This window comes from Vespa velutina, chromosome 5, assembly GCF_912470025.1.
Source record: "Vespa velutina chromosome 5, iVesVel2.1, whole genome shotgun sequence".
In the NCBI taxonomy this organism is placed as follows: Eukaryota; Metazoa; Arthropoda; class Insecta; order Hymenoptera; family Vespidae; genus Vespa; species Vespa velutina.
This window is the reverse complement of record NC_062192.1, coordinates 3098633-3113352: the sequence shown is the minus strand read 5'-3', so window position 1 is coordinate 3113352 and position 14720 is coordinate 3098633. Positions and strand designations below refer to the sequence as shown.

The following is a 14720-nucleotide window of genomic DNA, read 5'->3' as shown; positions in this document are numbered from 1 at the left end:
ATCCTCGAGGATAGATCATTCATGCCACGAGATAAAGAAAGTATAACGTTTCGTAGAAAAGAAAGTATATTGATATAAGTATGTGAATGAAGATAAATAAAAAAAGAAAAGACAAAAAAGAGATAGAATTATCGAGACATGTATTGATCATTCTTCAAGGATCGACCCTACTTTAAATACTTTTAATTGTTATACATATTATAGCATATAAAATAAATGCTGATAAAATCAAGTGTGATCGGATGTGCTTAATGTTGATATTTTAATTTTATTCCTTATCTGTTCTATTTTTTCTTTTTATTTTTTTGTAATTGAAATCTTTGTAAACTTAAATATTATCGAAGTTTTCAATTATTTCCTCCTTCTTAATGTTAATAATATTCGATCGATATAAGTAAAACCAATTGTGCGTAATATTCGTATACATATATAAGAATATCATTTGAATAAAAAAATTTAGCAATACCGTAATATCAAAATTGTCGAAAATGATTCATCCATCTGTCATTTAGAATTGAGAATCTCTCATAGGTTTTTCGTAACTGATTAAAATGTGTCTCGAGACGAACTTCATCAGATATTGTAATTTTTATGAAAAAGTTCAATGGCAAATAATTCGTCTAATAATTTCTCTTTTTTCATTTTTCTTTTTTTTTTTTTTTTTAACGTATCCTCGTTATAGCTCAACTCTTTACAGCTTGTCGTAACATCTAGAATAATAATAATAATGATAGTAATTTATATAAATACTTCGACAGATGGAAAAAGTATATTACGGTTAAAAGTTGAACAATTCTAACGACTTTCAATATTTGGTGTAGGAAATGTAAGATATAATATTAATTGTAATGCGACTTTACTGGAAACATCACAGAGTAAGACTCTCATCGTATATATTCAAACTTACTTTTTTGCATCATCATCTGCACGCAATGGGTTCTCTACAACGATCATGATAATATACGAACCACCTTGTAGTATATACACGAATATCTCGACAGGCAAATACTTACTTTACATGAAAATAATTAGATAATACAATACTTTTTACCTTTTGTTAAAATTTATTTTATAAAATTCTAAGAAATTCAGACAAGAACAAATTATGAATATACTCTAGAAATGTAACTTTAATTATTTTCACTAATTAACAACACCTTGATTCCTTTGGCTTCTCATTTCATGTAATTTTTCTACAGTAATTATTTACATGATTACCACCGTGAAAATGAACGCAAGGAACGATAAGCAATCTAATTACCGCTGTATGTATACGGCATTTAATATAGTAATGTTAAAATGTATCTACTTGATTATAGTTAAAATGCATACAATTTCTTTAACTTTGAATATTTTAACAATACAAATCGTATAATTCAGGTGTGGCTATGTCGATGAATTTCATTACAACGAGCGTTTCTTTTGGTTACTGTAGATAAACTTGTTTCGACCATTCTCTTAGATTCAAATCAAACTGATCTTGGTATCGATGATTTGCAAATCATGCACCATGAATAATTCATGTTACATACTCGATATACATTACAATATTTTTATAATATATCATGACTTCTCGAAATTTTGCGATCAACGAATATATGATAATTAATCATAAATGATAATCAGTTATTTTTAAACTGCATGTATCCTAATAGAAATAATAAATCTAAAATCTGAAAGTGAAAGGAATAGTTTACAGAAAGTTCGATTGACTTAAATCGATAAAGTGTAAAATAAGAGGGCAAATTATAAGGGGATGTTATTTACAAACATTCGAATTAGCATAGCCATACAATCCGTTATCTCCCGTTGATCAATGAAAGCTCGAGGTGAGCGAATGCATTCGCAAAATATCTACTTAATTTGTGAAGGTATTATTACGGATACTCCTAACACGCCGGATGGCAATTGAACTCGTTGGTGGGCGTCAATGATTTAATTCATTGCCTCGAGCAGGGTCTTACCTGTTAAATTGGTATGCATTTCATTGGTGAGGAACACTGAATATTTTTGATTCATCGTCCATACAGAATGGACTTTTAATTTCATAGTCTATAACAGTAGGAACAATTTCAATAGTAACTTTAGGAAGAAAATTATGATCTTTCAAGCATTTAAATGATATTAGATGTGAGTATTCAAAAGAGATAGTGAATTTATGGTTTTAAATTGTTAGCTTTAAATATTGAACGAACTTAACGGAATTATTACATGCTCTGTTAAGCAAAGCTAGGCACTGAATGGAACGTTTGGAATGTAGCAATTACATTACACTAACGGTATTTATATATTCATGTATCATTCAGCTATTACATTAATCCTCGTTAGGAAATGAACCATCATTTACAGGGTAATAAAACCAATAGTTGCATATTTATGGTACATATGTTCTTTTTTATTTTTTTGTATTTTTGTCTTTTTGTATTTCTGTATTTTTTTTTTTTTTTTTGAGAATAGAATTCTTCGAGTATTTTGTTTGATTTCATTAAGAATGAATCCGATATATTTAATCTTTTTGGAAAATTACTTATTTCTTCATTATTAAATCTTTGCTCTATGTGGTCACAATTGACATGATACTTCAGTTAGTTAATCAAACAAATTAATGGGAAATAGTTTTATTTAAAAATTGCTTTAAAAATATATACGTACATTATGTATGAAAAACGTCTCAATGATTTATAATTTATTTCTAATGTAAGAAATCCTGTTTATCGACTGCGCTGGTAGATACAAGTTGCTGATAATAGTCGCTAGATGTAACTTCGATCGCTCTTGTATTATACATATATATACATTCTAGTGATCATATAATAACATTTAATATAGGCGAATTGAATTTAGAAATGATAATATTTTTATTTATATGATTTAATCAATGTAATAGATACGATAAATCAAATGTTTTATAACTTAAGAATATATTTCTCCTAGTGAATCTCATTTATAATTGGTGTTACTCTGTTAAAAATGAGTATAGAATATTCGTGATATTTTCTAACCTCTAAACATTTAATAAACTTCTTAACGCATCTTTCACAACTATTAACTGGTAAATATATTTTTTATTTATACATAAATGGACAGATAATGCATGTTAAAAATATTTTTCTTTTACTTAAACATTTCTAAATAATGATGATCGATGCCAATATCATAGCGTTCATGCAGAATCATATTGGTCATTTTATTTTTTATAATTTAATTGCAGTAACTATGAATGCAGATATACAGAAGAAAATCCTACAGTTTGAAGCTTTTATAAATGGTGTGCTAAAGGCTGATCTTGCCAAGTTAGAAGAAAAACTTGATAATAAAAATACAGATATTGCTGAATTTCTTCAACTAAAGAACATTATCACAACCTTTCAATCCAGCGACTTTAATAAAACAGATTTTAAAACTCAAGTAGATATTGGAAATAATTTCTATGTTGAAGCTCATGTCCAAGATGTTTCAAATATTCTATTAGACGTTGGTTTGGGACACTATGTCGAATTTAGTTTAGAGGAAGCTTTGGTAATAATCAATGTAAGAATTAAACTTTTAGAAAAACAGATAGTTCATATAAGAAAACAAATTGCAAGAACTAATGCCCATATAAAGTTAATTTTAATAGGTATCAGGGATTTACAAGGATTACAATAGTGACATGTGTTATCAAATTGTACAATTCAATACTTATACTTTCAAATAGATTTAACATATGTGTCATAGACGTATGTATATAATGAACTCCCAATTATTTCATATAAAGTGTATTTTTATAAATAAATGTATATGTTTATTTCAAATACTCTAATAATTACTTTATATTGTTTTGATAATTATCATTGGTAATTGTAGTTATATTGGTTAAAAAATTATATCTAAAAGGCTATTTAAGGTCTTTGTAATTTCAAGAATATTGTGTTTCATACAAATTAATCACGTTAGTGACATTGACTGATTCAGTATTCTATGGGGCTGTTGCTTTGTCTCCTTGTTAAGTGTAATTGTGGAATTTTATTAAGACCTTGTAGTCAGTTTATATATATATATATATATCAAAGCTTGGTTAAAAATGCCTCAGTTCATTTTACGTCGTTCAGTTATACAACATTTATAAGACCTTGTATACGGTCTGATATTCCATTTTTCTTTTCTTTTTTTCGAAATAATCTTCAACGAATCATTCATGTCTGATTGGCGTAGTATACCTTCTGAAAATAAGCATAGAGAATTTCTCGAGAAATTCAGTGCTATCTTAATTGATTTCGCATTCGAGAGTGTATTGCGAGACAATCCTGTCTCAAGATGGAGAGATGCAAATTATTTGCAAGAAATTTTGAATTTTGATCTGTTAGAAGAACCAAAATCACAAAAAGATCTCTTATTGGTGGCAAATAAGATATTAAAATATAGCGTTAAAACTGGTCATCCATATTTTATGAATCAACTTTTTTCTGGGTAAGTTCTATTCATGATTCCGATATTACACTTATCCAATATAATCAAGTCAATTAAATGAAAAGAAAAAGTTTCTTGTCGATTACTAATGAATGATTAATAATTATTTATTTATATAGATTGGATCCTTATGGCTTGGCAGGACAATGGTTGACTGATGCCTTAAATGCTTCAGTATACACGTACGAAGTAGCACCCGTATTAACATTGATGGAGAAAACCTTGACTAGAAAGTTATTATCTATGTTTTATAAGAATGATAATGGATGTGAATTTGGTGATGCATTGTTTTGCCCAGGTGGATCTTTTGCAAACGGAATAGCTATTAATTTAGCAAGATTTTCTTATAGATGTGAGAAGAAGGTAATCATTCTGTTTTCATCTATTGTATAAAAGAAATATGGAAATTAAAAATAATCATCTTTCTTCAAGGATTTAATAGTGAAGCCAATTCTCTTTGCTTCGGAAGATGCTCATTACTCGGTATCTAAATGGGCAAATCTTTGCAATGTAGATGTCGTTCTCGTGAAAACGGATGATTTAGGTAGAATGAGCGTTGATGATTTAATGATCTGTATTCGGCAGGAACAAGAAAAAGGCAGTTCTTTGTTTATGGTTATTGCTACAGCCGGTAATTAATTTGTTTTTTTTTTTTTTTTTAATAAATATGAAATGATGTTAAATAATTGTATACGATCATCGACAATATTTCCCAAACTTTAGGAACAACGGTATTGGGTGCTTTCGATCCATTGATCGAAATAGCAAAAATTTGTCAGGATTTGAAAATATGGTTACACGTCGACGCAGCCTGGGGTGGTGGTTTAATATTTAGTAAAAAACATTGTGGTCTTTTAAGAGGAATAGAAAGAGCAGATTCTATATTATTTAATCCTCACAAATTACTGGCCGTTCCACAACAGTGTTCCTTATTTTTGACAAAGCACGATAATATTTTAACCAAAGCACACTCCAAGGGAGCTACTTATTTGTTTCAAAAGGATAAATTTTACTCAGCTGATTTAGATCCTGGAGACAAGTATTTACAATGCGGACGCAGGGCAGATGTTTTGAAGTTTTGGTTTATGTGGCAAGCTAAGGTAAATTATACATGTTGTTTTAAACATTTCTATAAACTTTTCTTTTTTTATAAAATATCTTTTAAATGCTCTTAATCAGATTAGAAGCGTATATTATATGCATCATCTTTCAGATATATTTGAAGCATCTTTTTTGATGCGAACTTAAGACTTATGCATGCTAGAGAAGTGGTTCTTTTTTCCCTGTATTAGATTTTGAATGCAACCACTTATGCAAATATGTAGAAAACTAGCCTTCATAGCACTTTTTTCCCCTACCTTCTTTTAAGCATAGATCTTGTACTTTGGCATTTAAGCCATTACGGTTGAGGTAACAACTCCGTTGAAGTAAAGGGCTTGCATGTTCTGTATAGAGTGTTTGCTGGTGTACTTATGCATATATTAATTTCCCCTGTAGGGATTCAGATTTGTCCATACCTTATTCATTCAGTGAATTTTTAAGATTCCGAAAGAAGTTTTAAAATTTCTCAAGAGTTCAGCTGGTAGCAGTGTTGTGGGCCAATAAGTTTTATAGATCTTGCATGAAAGAAAGTACGAATTTATTAAGCTAAATGAGACATTCTGTTCATTTGATGTAATGACAATTAGAATGATACATCATTTTTTTAAAAATATATATTATAGTATAATATATGAATGGACATATATAATTTCTATGGTATAATTATTTTCATCCTTTTCCTTGCTTTTATTTTAGAAGTGATCTAATTTTATATTGTAGTGTGTACTTAAATTATATGAACAATTAAGAAAAAAAAAAAAAAAAAGAAATGTATTTTTATTCATCTAGCTAAAAGCTAAAGAAAAATTCATGACTTGAAAACTTATAGAATGAATTTGGATATATGGGCTATTGAGTAGATATACATAATATATGGCTTTGCATTTCTTTCTTTTATATTATTTACTTAGATCAATATGAATTTTTTTTTTTACATTATTTGTCTACTTTACTAACATTTTCTTTCTTTTTACAGGGATCATCGGGTTTTGAAAAACACATTAATCATCTAATGTCACTGTCAGCTTTCTTTAAAGATGAGATTGAAAAAAAGAAACACTTTGAGTTAGTGGCACAACCATGTTTCATCAATGTATGCTTTTGGTTTATTCCTTTGCATTTAAAAGATAAGGATTCTATATACAATTATGAGGAAGAATTAAGCAAGGTAAGCATTAACTACCTTATAATAGTAGTTTTAGATATAGTCATCCTTAATTTTATTTTTAAATAGAGTTTATTTTTACAATTATATAGATAGTTAATGATGCATATTAAATATATTTAAAGTTTGTAAGCGTAAAATTGATTTACATTTTCTTTTTATTTTGATATTATTATGTATATAAAATTTCTTTATATACAGAAGTGTAAAATAAGAAAATTTTGCATATAAGAAAATCAAATTTGTTCTTATAACATATGAGTAATTGATTTTATCGGCATATTATCTATAGAGAATATTTTTTAAGTTATTTTTGAACGTTGATAAAGAAACTAATTTGTAAGTTAACTGTCGGTTAAGTAGGTACCATTTCTTACCGATTAGATTTATAGTGCATATATATATATATATATATATATATATATATATATATATATATATATATGTATCTGCAATATAATTATAAATTTGATTAAGATTATAGCGAAATTAAAAATTGTATTATTTTAATATTTCTAAATAGTCATATTTTCTACTTTAGGTAGCTCCTAAGTTGAAGGGAAGAATGACGAAAAGAGGTAGTTTAATGATCAACTATCAACCATTACGTGAGAAACCAAATTTTTTTCGATTCGTTGTACAAAATTCGGGTACAGATATGCAAGACATTAATTATGTATTAGAAGAGCTCGAAAATCTTGGGGAGTCCTTGTGAATTCCAATATGAGGTTATATATAATCAAATATTTTATTAATAGCTTTTCTTTGATTTCTTTTTTATTGTATCCACTTTTGCTGCTTTTGGAACACGATATTAAAATACAATACAAATACTTTCTTAAGCTTTCTTGATAGACAATTCAAAGACAAAGATCAATAATTCATATATATTCGTTAATGTATACGACATATATGTCCCCAATCGAATTCCGAATTGGTTTTGGTCGTCCTATTAATAAGACACATTAAATTCGTGATACTAAGGTAGGAGGTCATTTCGTGATTGCGTTTGTCCTACAGCCCTAACGGCCTCACGTCGTATGCGAACGAGCCGGCTAATCCTGATACGACTGACAGCACACAGGGAAGCCATATATTCATATTACTTTGCTCATACTGACTTTCCATGACTGTACAACATTATGGTAGATCTCTGAGTGCTCGTAAAAGGAAATAATGCCAATAATGAGTGACACTTTTTCATTTGTTTTTATCTTTTTTCTTCTTTCTTTCTTTTTTTTTTTTTTTTTTTTTTTTTTTTTTTTTTTAGTGCAATATATGTAATAGCTCGCTTTGAAATAATCGATTTGAAAGACCTATTTTTCGTGATACCAGTAAACTTTGCGAATCGACTTAATATAAAAGGAACGAAAGACTTCTTTCATGTCAATTATTAATTTCGATAGACTTTGATGAGTTTGCTTTTCATTGGATTTCATGATATTACTTTTAGTTAATTGCTTTATTTTTGTTATTGGCACGATCCGTTAGCGCAATGGCGCACGAACTATATATACTTGCGACCTTTTTTCTCAGACCATATTTTTTTTTAATCCGATATACATTGATAGTAATAATATTATTTTATTATTGCCGCGCGTAAAATTCATATAAATTTCTTAACGTCCGATGGTATTTATTTGATTCTTAAAAAGGTCTAAAAGTATAAATTATTCATTACTGCATTAGCTTATGCGAAATTGTTATATGTTGGTGCAGTACGAGTAGAAAATATACGATAATTGGATTATTCAAGATATACTTGAAAGTTTCATTTTAATTTTCACGAATAATAGATTCCTAATTATTTTTAATTTGATAAATAATTCGGTAATTATGAGCATAAAAGATTAAAAGCATGCACGGAATTTCGTGATCATTGAACGACGTTAAAATGGAACATGTTGACCTCATTCGAAGATTAATTGCAGAAAAACGGCCTTGACTTGTCTGTACAATCATAAGTTACATTTATGGTTTGACCTGAAACAGATGTTCCAATTTGATTATTTATTTCGTTATAATACATTTTATTTTCATCATATTTTCAAAAAACAGTAATGTTAATTTACGAATGACAATAATTAGCAAATATCACAAGTCATTTTCAAAAAATAATATTTACTGTTTAAACGTATGATAAAAGATATAAATGAAAATTGTTATTACCTTGAATTAAATTCACGTGGAACAAAGTACTTTGTAAATAATCATATAATTTTTGGTTCGGTTTTATTAAAAATTTATAAGAATTATAAAAATGATAAGAAAAAGATTAAAATAAATGATAGGATCGATTTATTAAATATTGTATGATCTTTTAATAAAATAATAAAAAGAAAGAGTAGCGATCGAATAAAATGAAATTATAATTATATGGAATCGTATATATTGCGCGTGGTATCGCGCTAGTTTGTTACGCTCCTGAGCATAAGTCTCTACTAGGGGTGCTTGCCCTATGGATGAACGTAAGTTGGACAGTAGTCTAGTGCCCTGAAAGACGGCGATAACGTCGGCATACGCGAATAGAAAGTAAAATATTTCGTATAATAGTTTAAATGTCATCGGATATTTATAGAATCGAAACGCAAGATGCGGAAAGTTTCCCGGCTTGCGGATCGCAGGTGCGTCATTTTAGTTTCTTTTTTCATTTGGTTCACCCCTTTTCCGTAAACCTGCGCACATCGTAGACTTTCTAGATCATCGTTAAAATGATCTCTCCGTTCAAATTCTTAGAGATCAAATTTTATTATCTTTGATAACATAGTAATCCTTTACCTTTGAGAAATTAAATGAATTCGAAGACAAAGTGCCGAGATTGGACTGCATCGATCGATTGCGGTTAACTAAAACAGACACAACCTCGAATTTAATCGTTCCAGAATGTTGATAAATAGATTTAATTTTCCCCTGCAATCGAGTTATTAACATTGATTTAATTGATTTAATGTCGAATCTGAATTATTATTAATATGAATTAAATGTCGAATCGTGGAAAAATATTATTGTAAATAAAATTTTCGACATCTATCGTTTCTCACAGTAGATATTTGTTCCATATATTTTCATTGTATCAAAAAAAAGAGTTATTTTAACGCTATCTTCTTTTTTATCACGTTGAAATGTTAATTTCATGTTTTGCATAACATTTTTATCTTAATACAATAGTAAATAACTATAAATTCGGCCTTGTTCTTTATATATATATATTCGTGAACATGAGCTAAATTGAAAAAAAATAATTTTACTTACCAATAGGTATGTGGAAATATTTAAAATAATATTAGGAAAGATCGTTTTATTTTATTTTCCTTTTTTTCTTACATATGCATAAATACGTAAATGGAATTTGAAAGTATTCTACAGAAATTTATAAGATGTATCGTAAGAACCAATTTTGGAATGAAAAGTTCAAGAACAAATTTCATGTCATAATTTTGATCATCGTAGGCGAATACTATTTCATTTTCGAGAGATTGTTAATAGATAGCTATGTATACCTCGAGCTAGTTATCAGTTTTCGTTAGAATAATTTCGTTGAATGGTAGAAGATCGTAACCCAATGTTACATTTAAATTATAATCAAAGTTTTATTATATAGATACATAATGTAGATATATAATTAAGGATATATTTTTATTATCCTTATATTTCTATGTTAAATGTACGCTACATTATTATCATTCTTTATATGGTCATCTTCTCACTTTTTTTAATATTATTTAGCATAACATGATTGTTAACCAGACAGATAACTTAATGGCAATAGTTATTTTACGGAGTCAATTTTAAAGATCATATTATATAATGCATTAAACATATTTTATTACGTTAGAAGATGTAATCGAAATGTCTCATAACATTACGAATCTTTTAATCCTTTATATTATGTTGTAACTCATCAAGCGTTTTAACTGACAGCCTTATGCGAATTTCTATTATTTTAATTTATGAATAGCTTATTATATTTATATTAAGGTATTATATAGGATTTCGTATAATAAACGTTTATCTGTATATACAGGTAAGTTTTATTTCAGAAATGAATTCTGTATTATTTTTTATGCGAATTCGTGAGATTTTCGAAGTTAGTACATTTTCATTAACGAGCGATGTTGTCCTCGATCTTATCATTCTATGATAACAATAGTTAGTTCAGTGAATGTATTTTTTTTTCCCACTTTTAAAAGATGTTAAAGAAAAAACTTCTAATGAAAGTTAACAAAGATTTTAAAGAAAAAACTTCTAATGAAGGTTAACATAGGAATCTTTTCAAGCGTATAAAAACTTTACACATTAAATGTAATTGCGTTCCATTTATTTCTCTTTATTCGGTTCGGTAAATATATAAAAGGAAAGATATAACGTTGAAAACAGTTGTTTGGAGATTACAAATTGCATCGACCCGTCACTTGTATTTTTCTTTTCTTATCGTTTTAAATATTCTTTTCTTTGAATTTAAAATCGATTAAAATACAAATTGATATTTGAAATTAAAATAAAATAATTATTTCGGCAAATCTCACTTGATTTTATCTTATATCGAGATAGATTTGAAAAGATGGTACTTATGGTTTCTTTTTTAGAAGTACATGACTTTGCAATGTATTATCTGTATTTGCTAACTCGTTATTCTATCATTCTCTCGTCGGCTACCATCGACGACGATTGCCGTTGCACCGGTATCCTTTTCCTACAACGGACATACTCGTTCCTTCTTCTTATATTCATTCGCGAACGAACGAGCAACGCTGTTGGTCAGTGTTGATATTTTTACTGTTGTTGCTTGGCTCTGTGGAACATCGGACATCATTCTCCTCTTTTCTTGGCGAACTTGAATGGTAGAACATGGACATTGCGAGGGCCTACAATTACCTCTTCGAGGAGATAGCAGGTGAACGAACATATTAAATATTTTGTTTTATTTTATTAGTAGAATTCCTTTGTCCGTTAACGGTATTCGTAGTTTAAAATATTTTTCATTTCTACAGGATGATACAAAATCGATGGTCTAAACCTTTGCAAATATTACTCGATGAAATAACCATCAAAGTTTTTCTACCTGTTTTTTTTCTAACTAAAGAAAATATAATATATTCAAAGAGGATTAATGTTTTAATTATTTCCTTTTTATTATTATTATTATTATTATTATTATTATTATTATTATTATTATTATTATATATGAAGTGAACTGGGACACTTTATTTAATTGATAAAATAAATCAATAGAAAACAGTTTTCTTTCAAAATTGTTTTATCTTAAAATATACAAAATGTAGAAATAATCAAATAAGAACTAAACGAGAACAAAGTAAAAATACAATAGTACCTTTATGGTGAATTAATGATCTTCTGTTTAATTAGTACGAAATTGATTTTTGAATTTGTTATTATTAACATTTCTTTTTGCATAGTTCGGATCTCGAATTTTGCAATACTTTAATATATTATATATAATACCAACAATTTAAATATATATACATTTCAATATTTTGACCATTTGGACAATTTAATAATTTTCTAAGATCTTTCGTTTTCTAACATTCTAATGGTTGCAAATATTCATTCTAGATCCCAGAGTGGCAAACTTTCCTCTGATGCGAGATCCGTTTCCAATGATGTTAATCCTGCTTGTTTATCTAGAGTTCGTTCTTCATTTTGGACCTCGTTATATGAAACATCGGAAACCTTACAAACTGAAGAACTTTTTGATTGTCTATAATTGTCTGCTAGCGATCGCAAGTGGAGTCACGTGCTATGGAGTAAGTGAAGTTAAATTTTTTTACATTAAACGTTTATACAATATACAATTATGAAAATATCAAGTTCATCATATTTAAATATACATGAATATATTTTTGAATATATTTTTTCTTTTGTAGATTCTAACGTCGGGTTTTACGACGAATCTTTCTCTAGGATGTGAACCTTGTAGTATATCTTATGATGCCGAACCTCTTAGGGTGAGTAATGTATATAAATAGTAATAATAGTAATAATAATAATAATAATAATAATAATAATAATAATAATAATAATAATAATAATAATAATAATAATAATAATAATAATAGCAGCATCGTGATTGAATGACATCAGACGATAAATATTTAATTACATTAACGAATTCACGATACATTTCAGACATTTCAGATTCTTTTATATAAGGATATAAAATATGAATTATTTTATTAAATAATTGAATTAATTGATTATAAAGTAGATAAGAATTTTTCTAGAGAAAAAGATTTCTATGACGAATGATCGATCGTTAATAATTTTCTTTATTGATTTGTAGATGGCTAGTTGGGTTTGGCGAGTATTTATATTGAAGGTAGTCGAATTATGCGACACAATCGTTTTTGTTCTTCGAAAGAAATATAATCAGACATCTTTCCTTCATATCTATCATCATACTACGACGGTTATAATGGCATGGATGGCTTGTAAATATGTTCCAGGTATGTGACATCATGATTATTATTTTTACTCAAGTTAAACATTATTATTATTATCATTATTATTATTATTATTATTATTATTATTATTATTATTATTATTATTATTATTATTATTATTATTATTTTATCTAATGAGAAAACTATCTTTTTTATCGAACATTTATACATATAACATTATTCCAATTGAATTCGTTAACGGTCTATAATAATCTTTTTTATAGACTATCTTTATTACAGTCTTTAACCGATAATCATTTTATATTCTTTTGAGTAAAAAATATATAAATAAATGATTATTTTTTTCAGGTGGCATGTGGACTTTCATAATAATACCAAATTGTATCGTGCACGTATTCATGTATACTTATTATCTACTGTCTGCTCTCGGACCAGGAGTAACAGAGAAGATTATGCCAGTGAAAAAATATATCACGAAACTACAAATAGTATGTATTAACGTAATACTACCAGCTTATTTTTAGAAACAATGAAGCGATATTATAAGCGGAAACAGATTTTTGCATTGTGTTTCCTATAAAAGAAATCCGATATTCGATTTTCCGTTTTCACGATTCGTTGTACTCAATTCGCTTTCGTTTTTTCTTTCTTTTAGTCCTGATCTTTCTTCTCGCCTTCTTCCATATTGTATTCGAAGTTCACGGAAAAGCAACGCTTTTCTTGGCGAGCATTCGACTGGAAGGTGCATATATCGCACTTTATCCCGATATTCTTGTATTGCCACGCGCATTTTCTTTCGAAGCAAAAATCTACGAGAATAAAGGCACTTTTCTCGCAATAACGTTGCCTTTTTTTTTTCGAAAGAAAAACATTTTAATTGCTTCACTTATTTATCTTTATTTATTCATATTATTATAAGTCATATTATTATATAAAAACAAAACATAAGACTCACATATATTACTGTTTCGTTTACTCTAAAAATATGTTTATATGATTACAGATACAATTCATTATTATGCTGTTGCACACAGGTCAGGCACTGATGCCCTCTTGCGATCCAAATAGAAAATTTGTTGCTTGCATGTATACGATGCAAGTAGTTATAATGTTATACATGTTCTGGGGATTTTATAAAAAGTCTTATATAAAAAAGAAGCTGGAGTGAGAGATCTTCGATGATCGAATGAATAAAATATAAGGTCATTAGAAATTTCTTACGTGGGATAATAGGTGGATTTTACATCTATATTAATATTTATATATCGCATAAGGATAATCATATTTTTATATATGATTTATAATTAAACGCATTTTTTTTGCGTTTTTTTCAAAAATATATAAGACTATTCGTAATAATTATTATATAATAATAATTAATGCGAATAATTAATATAATTAATTATTATACTAATAACCGATATATATATATATATATATATATATATATATATATATATATCTCGATTAAATTTTGTAGAATGATGCTTTCCCATTGCATTGATCTTAAAAACGAAATCCTATAAGACTATTTTGTATTTTATTAATGGTACCCGTAACTATTGAAAACTTTGTCATTACTT

General features: G+C 27.7%; 3 protein-coding genes across 5 annotated transcripts; all 3 read left to right on the top strand.

The window, feature by feature from the left end:
* Positions 1 to 2780: 2780 nt before the first annotated feature.
* LOC124949151 (protein UXT homolog) lies at positions 2781 to 3825 on the top strand. 2 transcript variants are annotated; one of them, XM_047493792.1, is made up of 3 exons: positions 2781 to 3052; positions 3212 to 3531; positions 3620 to 3825. In XM_047493792.1, exons 2-3 carry the CDS (start codon positions 3217 to 3219, stop codon positions 3695 to 3697), a joined length of 393 nt encoding a protein of 130 aa, XP_047349748.1. In that variant the 5' UTR covers positions 2781 to 3052; positions 3212 to 3216; the 3' UTR covers positions 3698 to 3825. The 2 variants fall into 2 exon arrangements, with proteins under 2 accessions (XP_047349748.1, XP_047349747.1); XM_047493791.1 differs by having other exon boundaries at positions 2783 to 3052; positions 3212 to 3783.
* Positions 3826 to 4031: 206 nt separating this feature from the next.
* On the top strand, positions 4032 to 7562 carry LOC124949149 (cysteine sulfinic acid decarboxylase-like). Its single transcript, XM_047493788.1, has 6 exons — positions 4032 to 4449; positions 4569 to 4812; positions 4882 to 5080; positions 5173 to 5549; positions 6527 to 6718; positions 7257 to 7562. Exons 1-6 carry the CDS (start codon positions 4178 to 4180, stop codon positions 7428 to 7430), a joined length of 1458 nt encoding a protein of 485 aa, XP_047349744.1. The 5' UTR covers positions 4032 to 4177; the 3' UTR covers positions 7431 to 7562.
* Positions 7563 to 7712: 150 nt separating this feature from the next.
* On the top strand, positions 7713 to 14510 carry LOC124949150 (elongation of very long chain fatty acids protein 1-like). 2 transcript variants are annotated; one of them, XM_047493789.1, is made up of 7 exons: positions 7713 to 9339; positions 11561 to 11609; positions 12290 to 12480; positions 12601 to 12681; positions 13017 to 13179; positions 13486 to 13625; positions 14141 to 14510. In XM_047493789.1, the coding sequence occupies exons 1-7, from the start codon at positions 9274 to 9276 to the stop codon at positions 14303 to 14305; spliced, it is 855 nt and encodes a 284-aa protein (XP_047349745.1). In that variant the 5' UTR covers positions 7713 to 9273; the 3' UTR covers positions 14306 to 14510. The 2 variants fall into 2 exon arrangements, with proteins under 2 accessions (XP_047349745.1, XP_047349746.1); XM_047493790.1 differs by lacking the exon at positions 14141 to 14510 and adding an exon at positions 13793 to 14023.
* Positions 14511 to 14720: the final 210 nt, after the last annotated feature.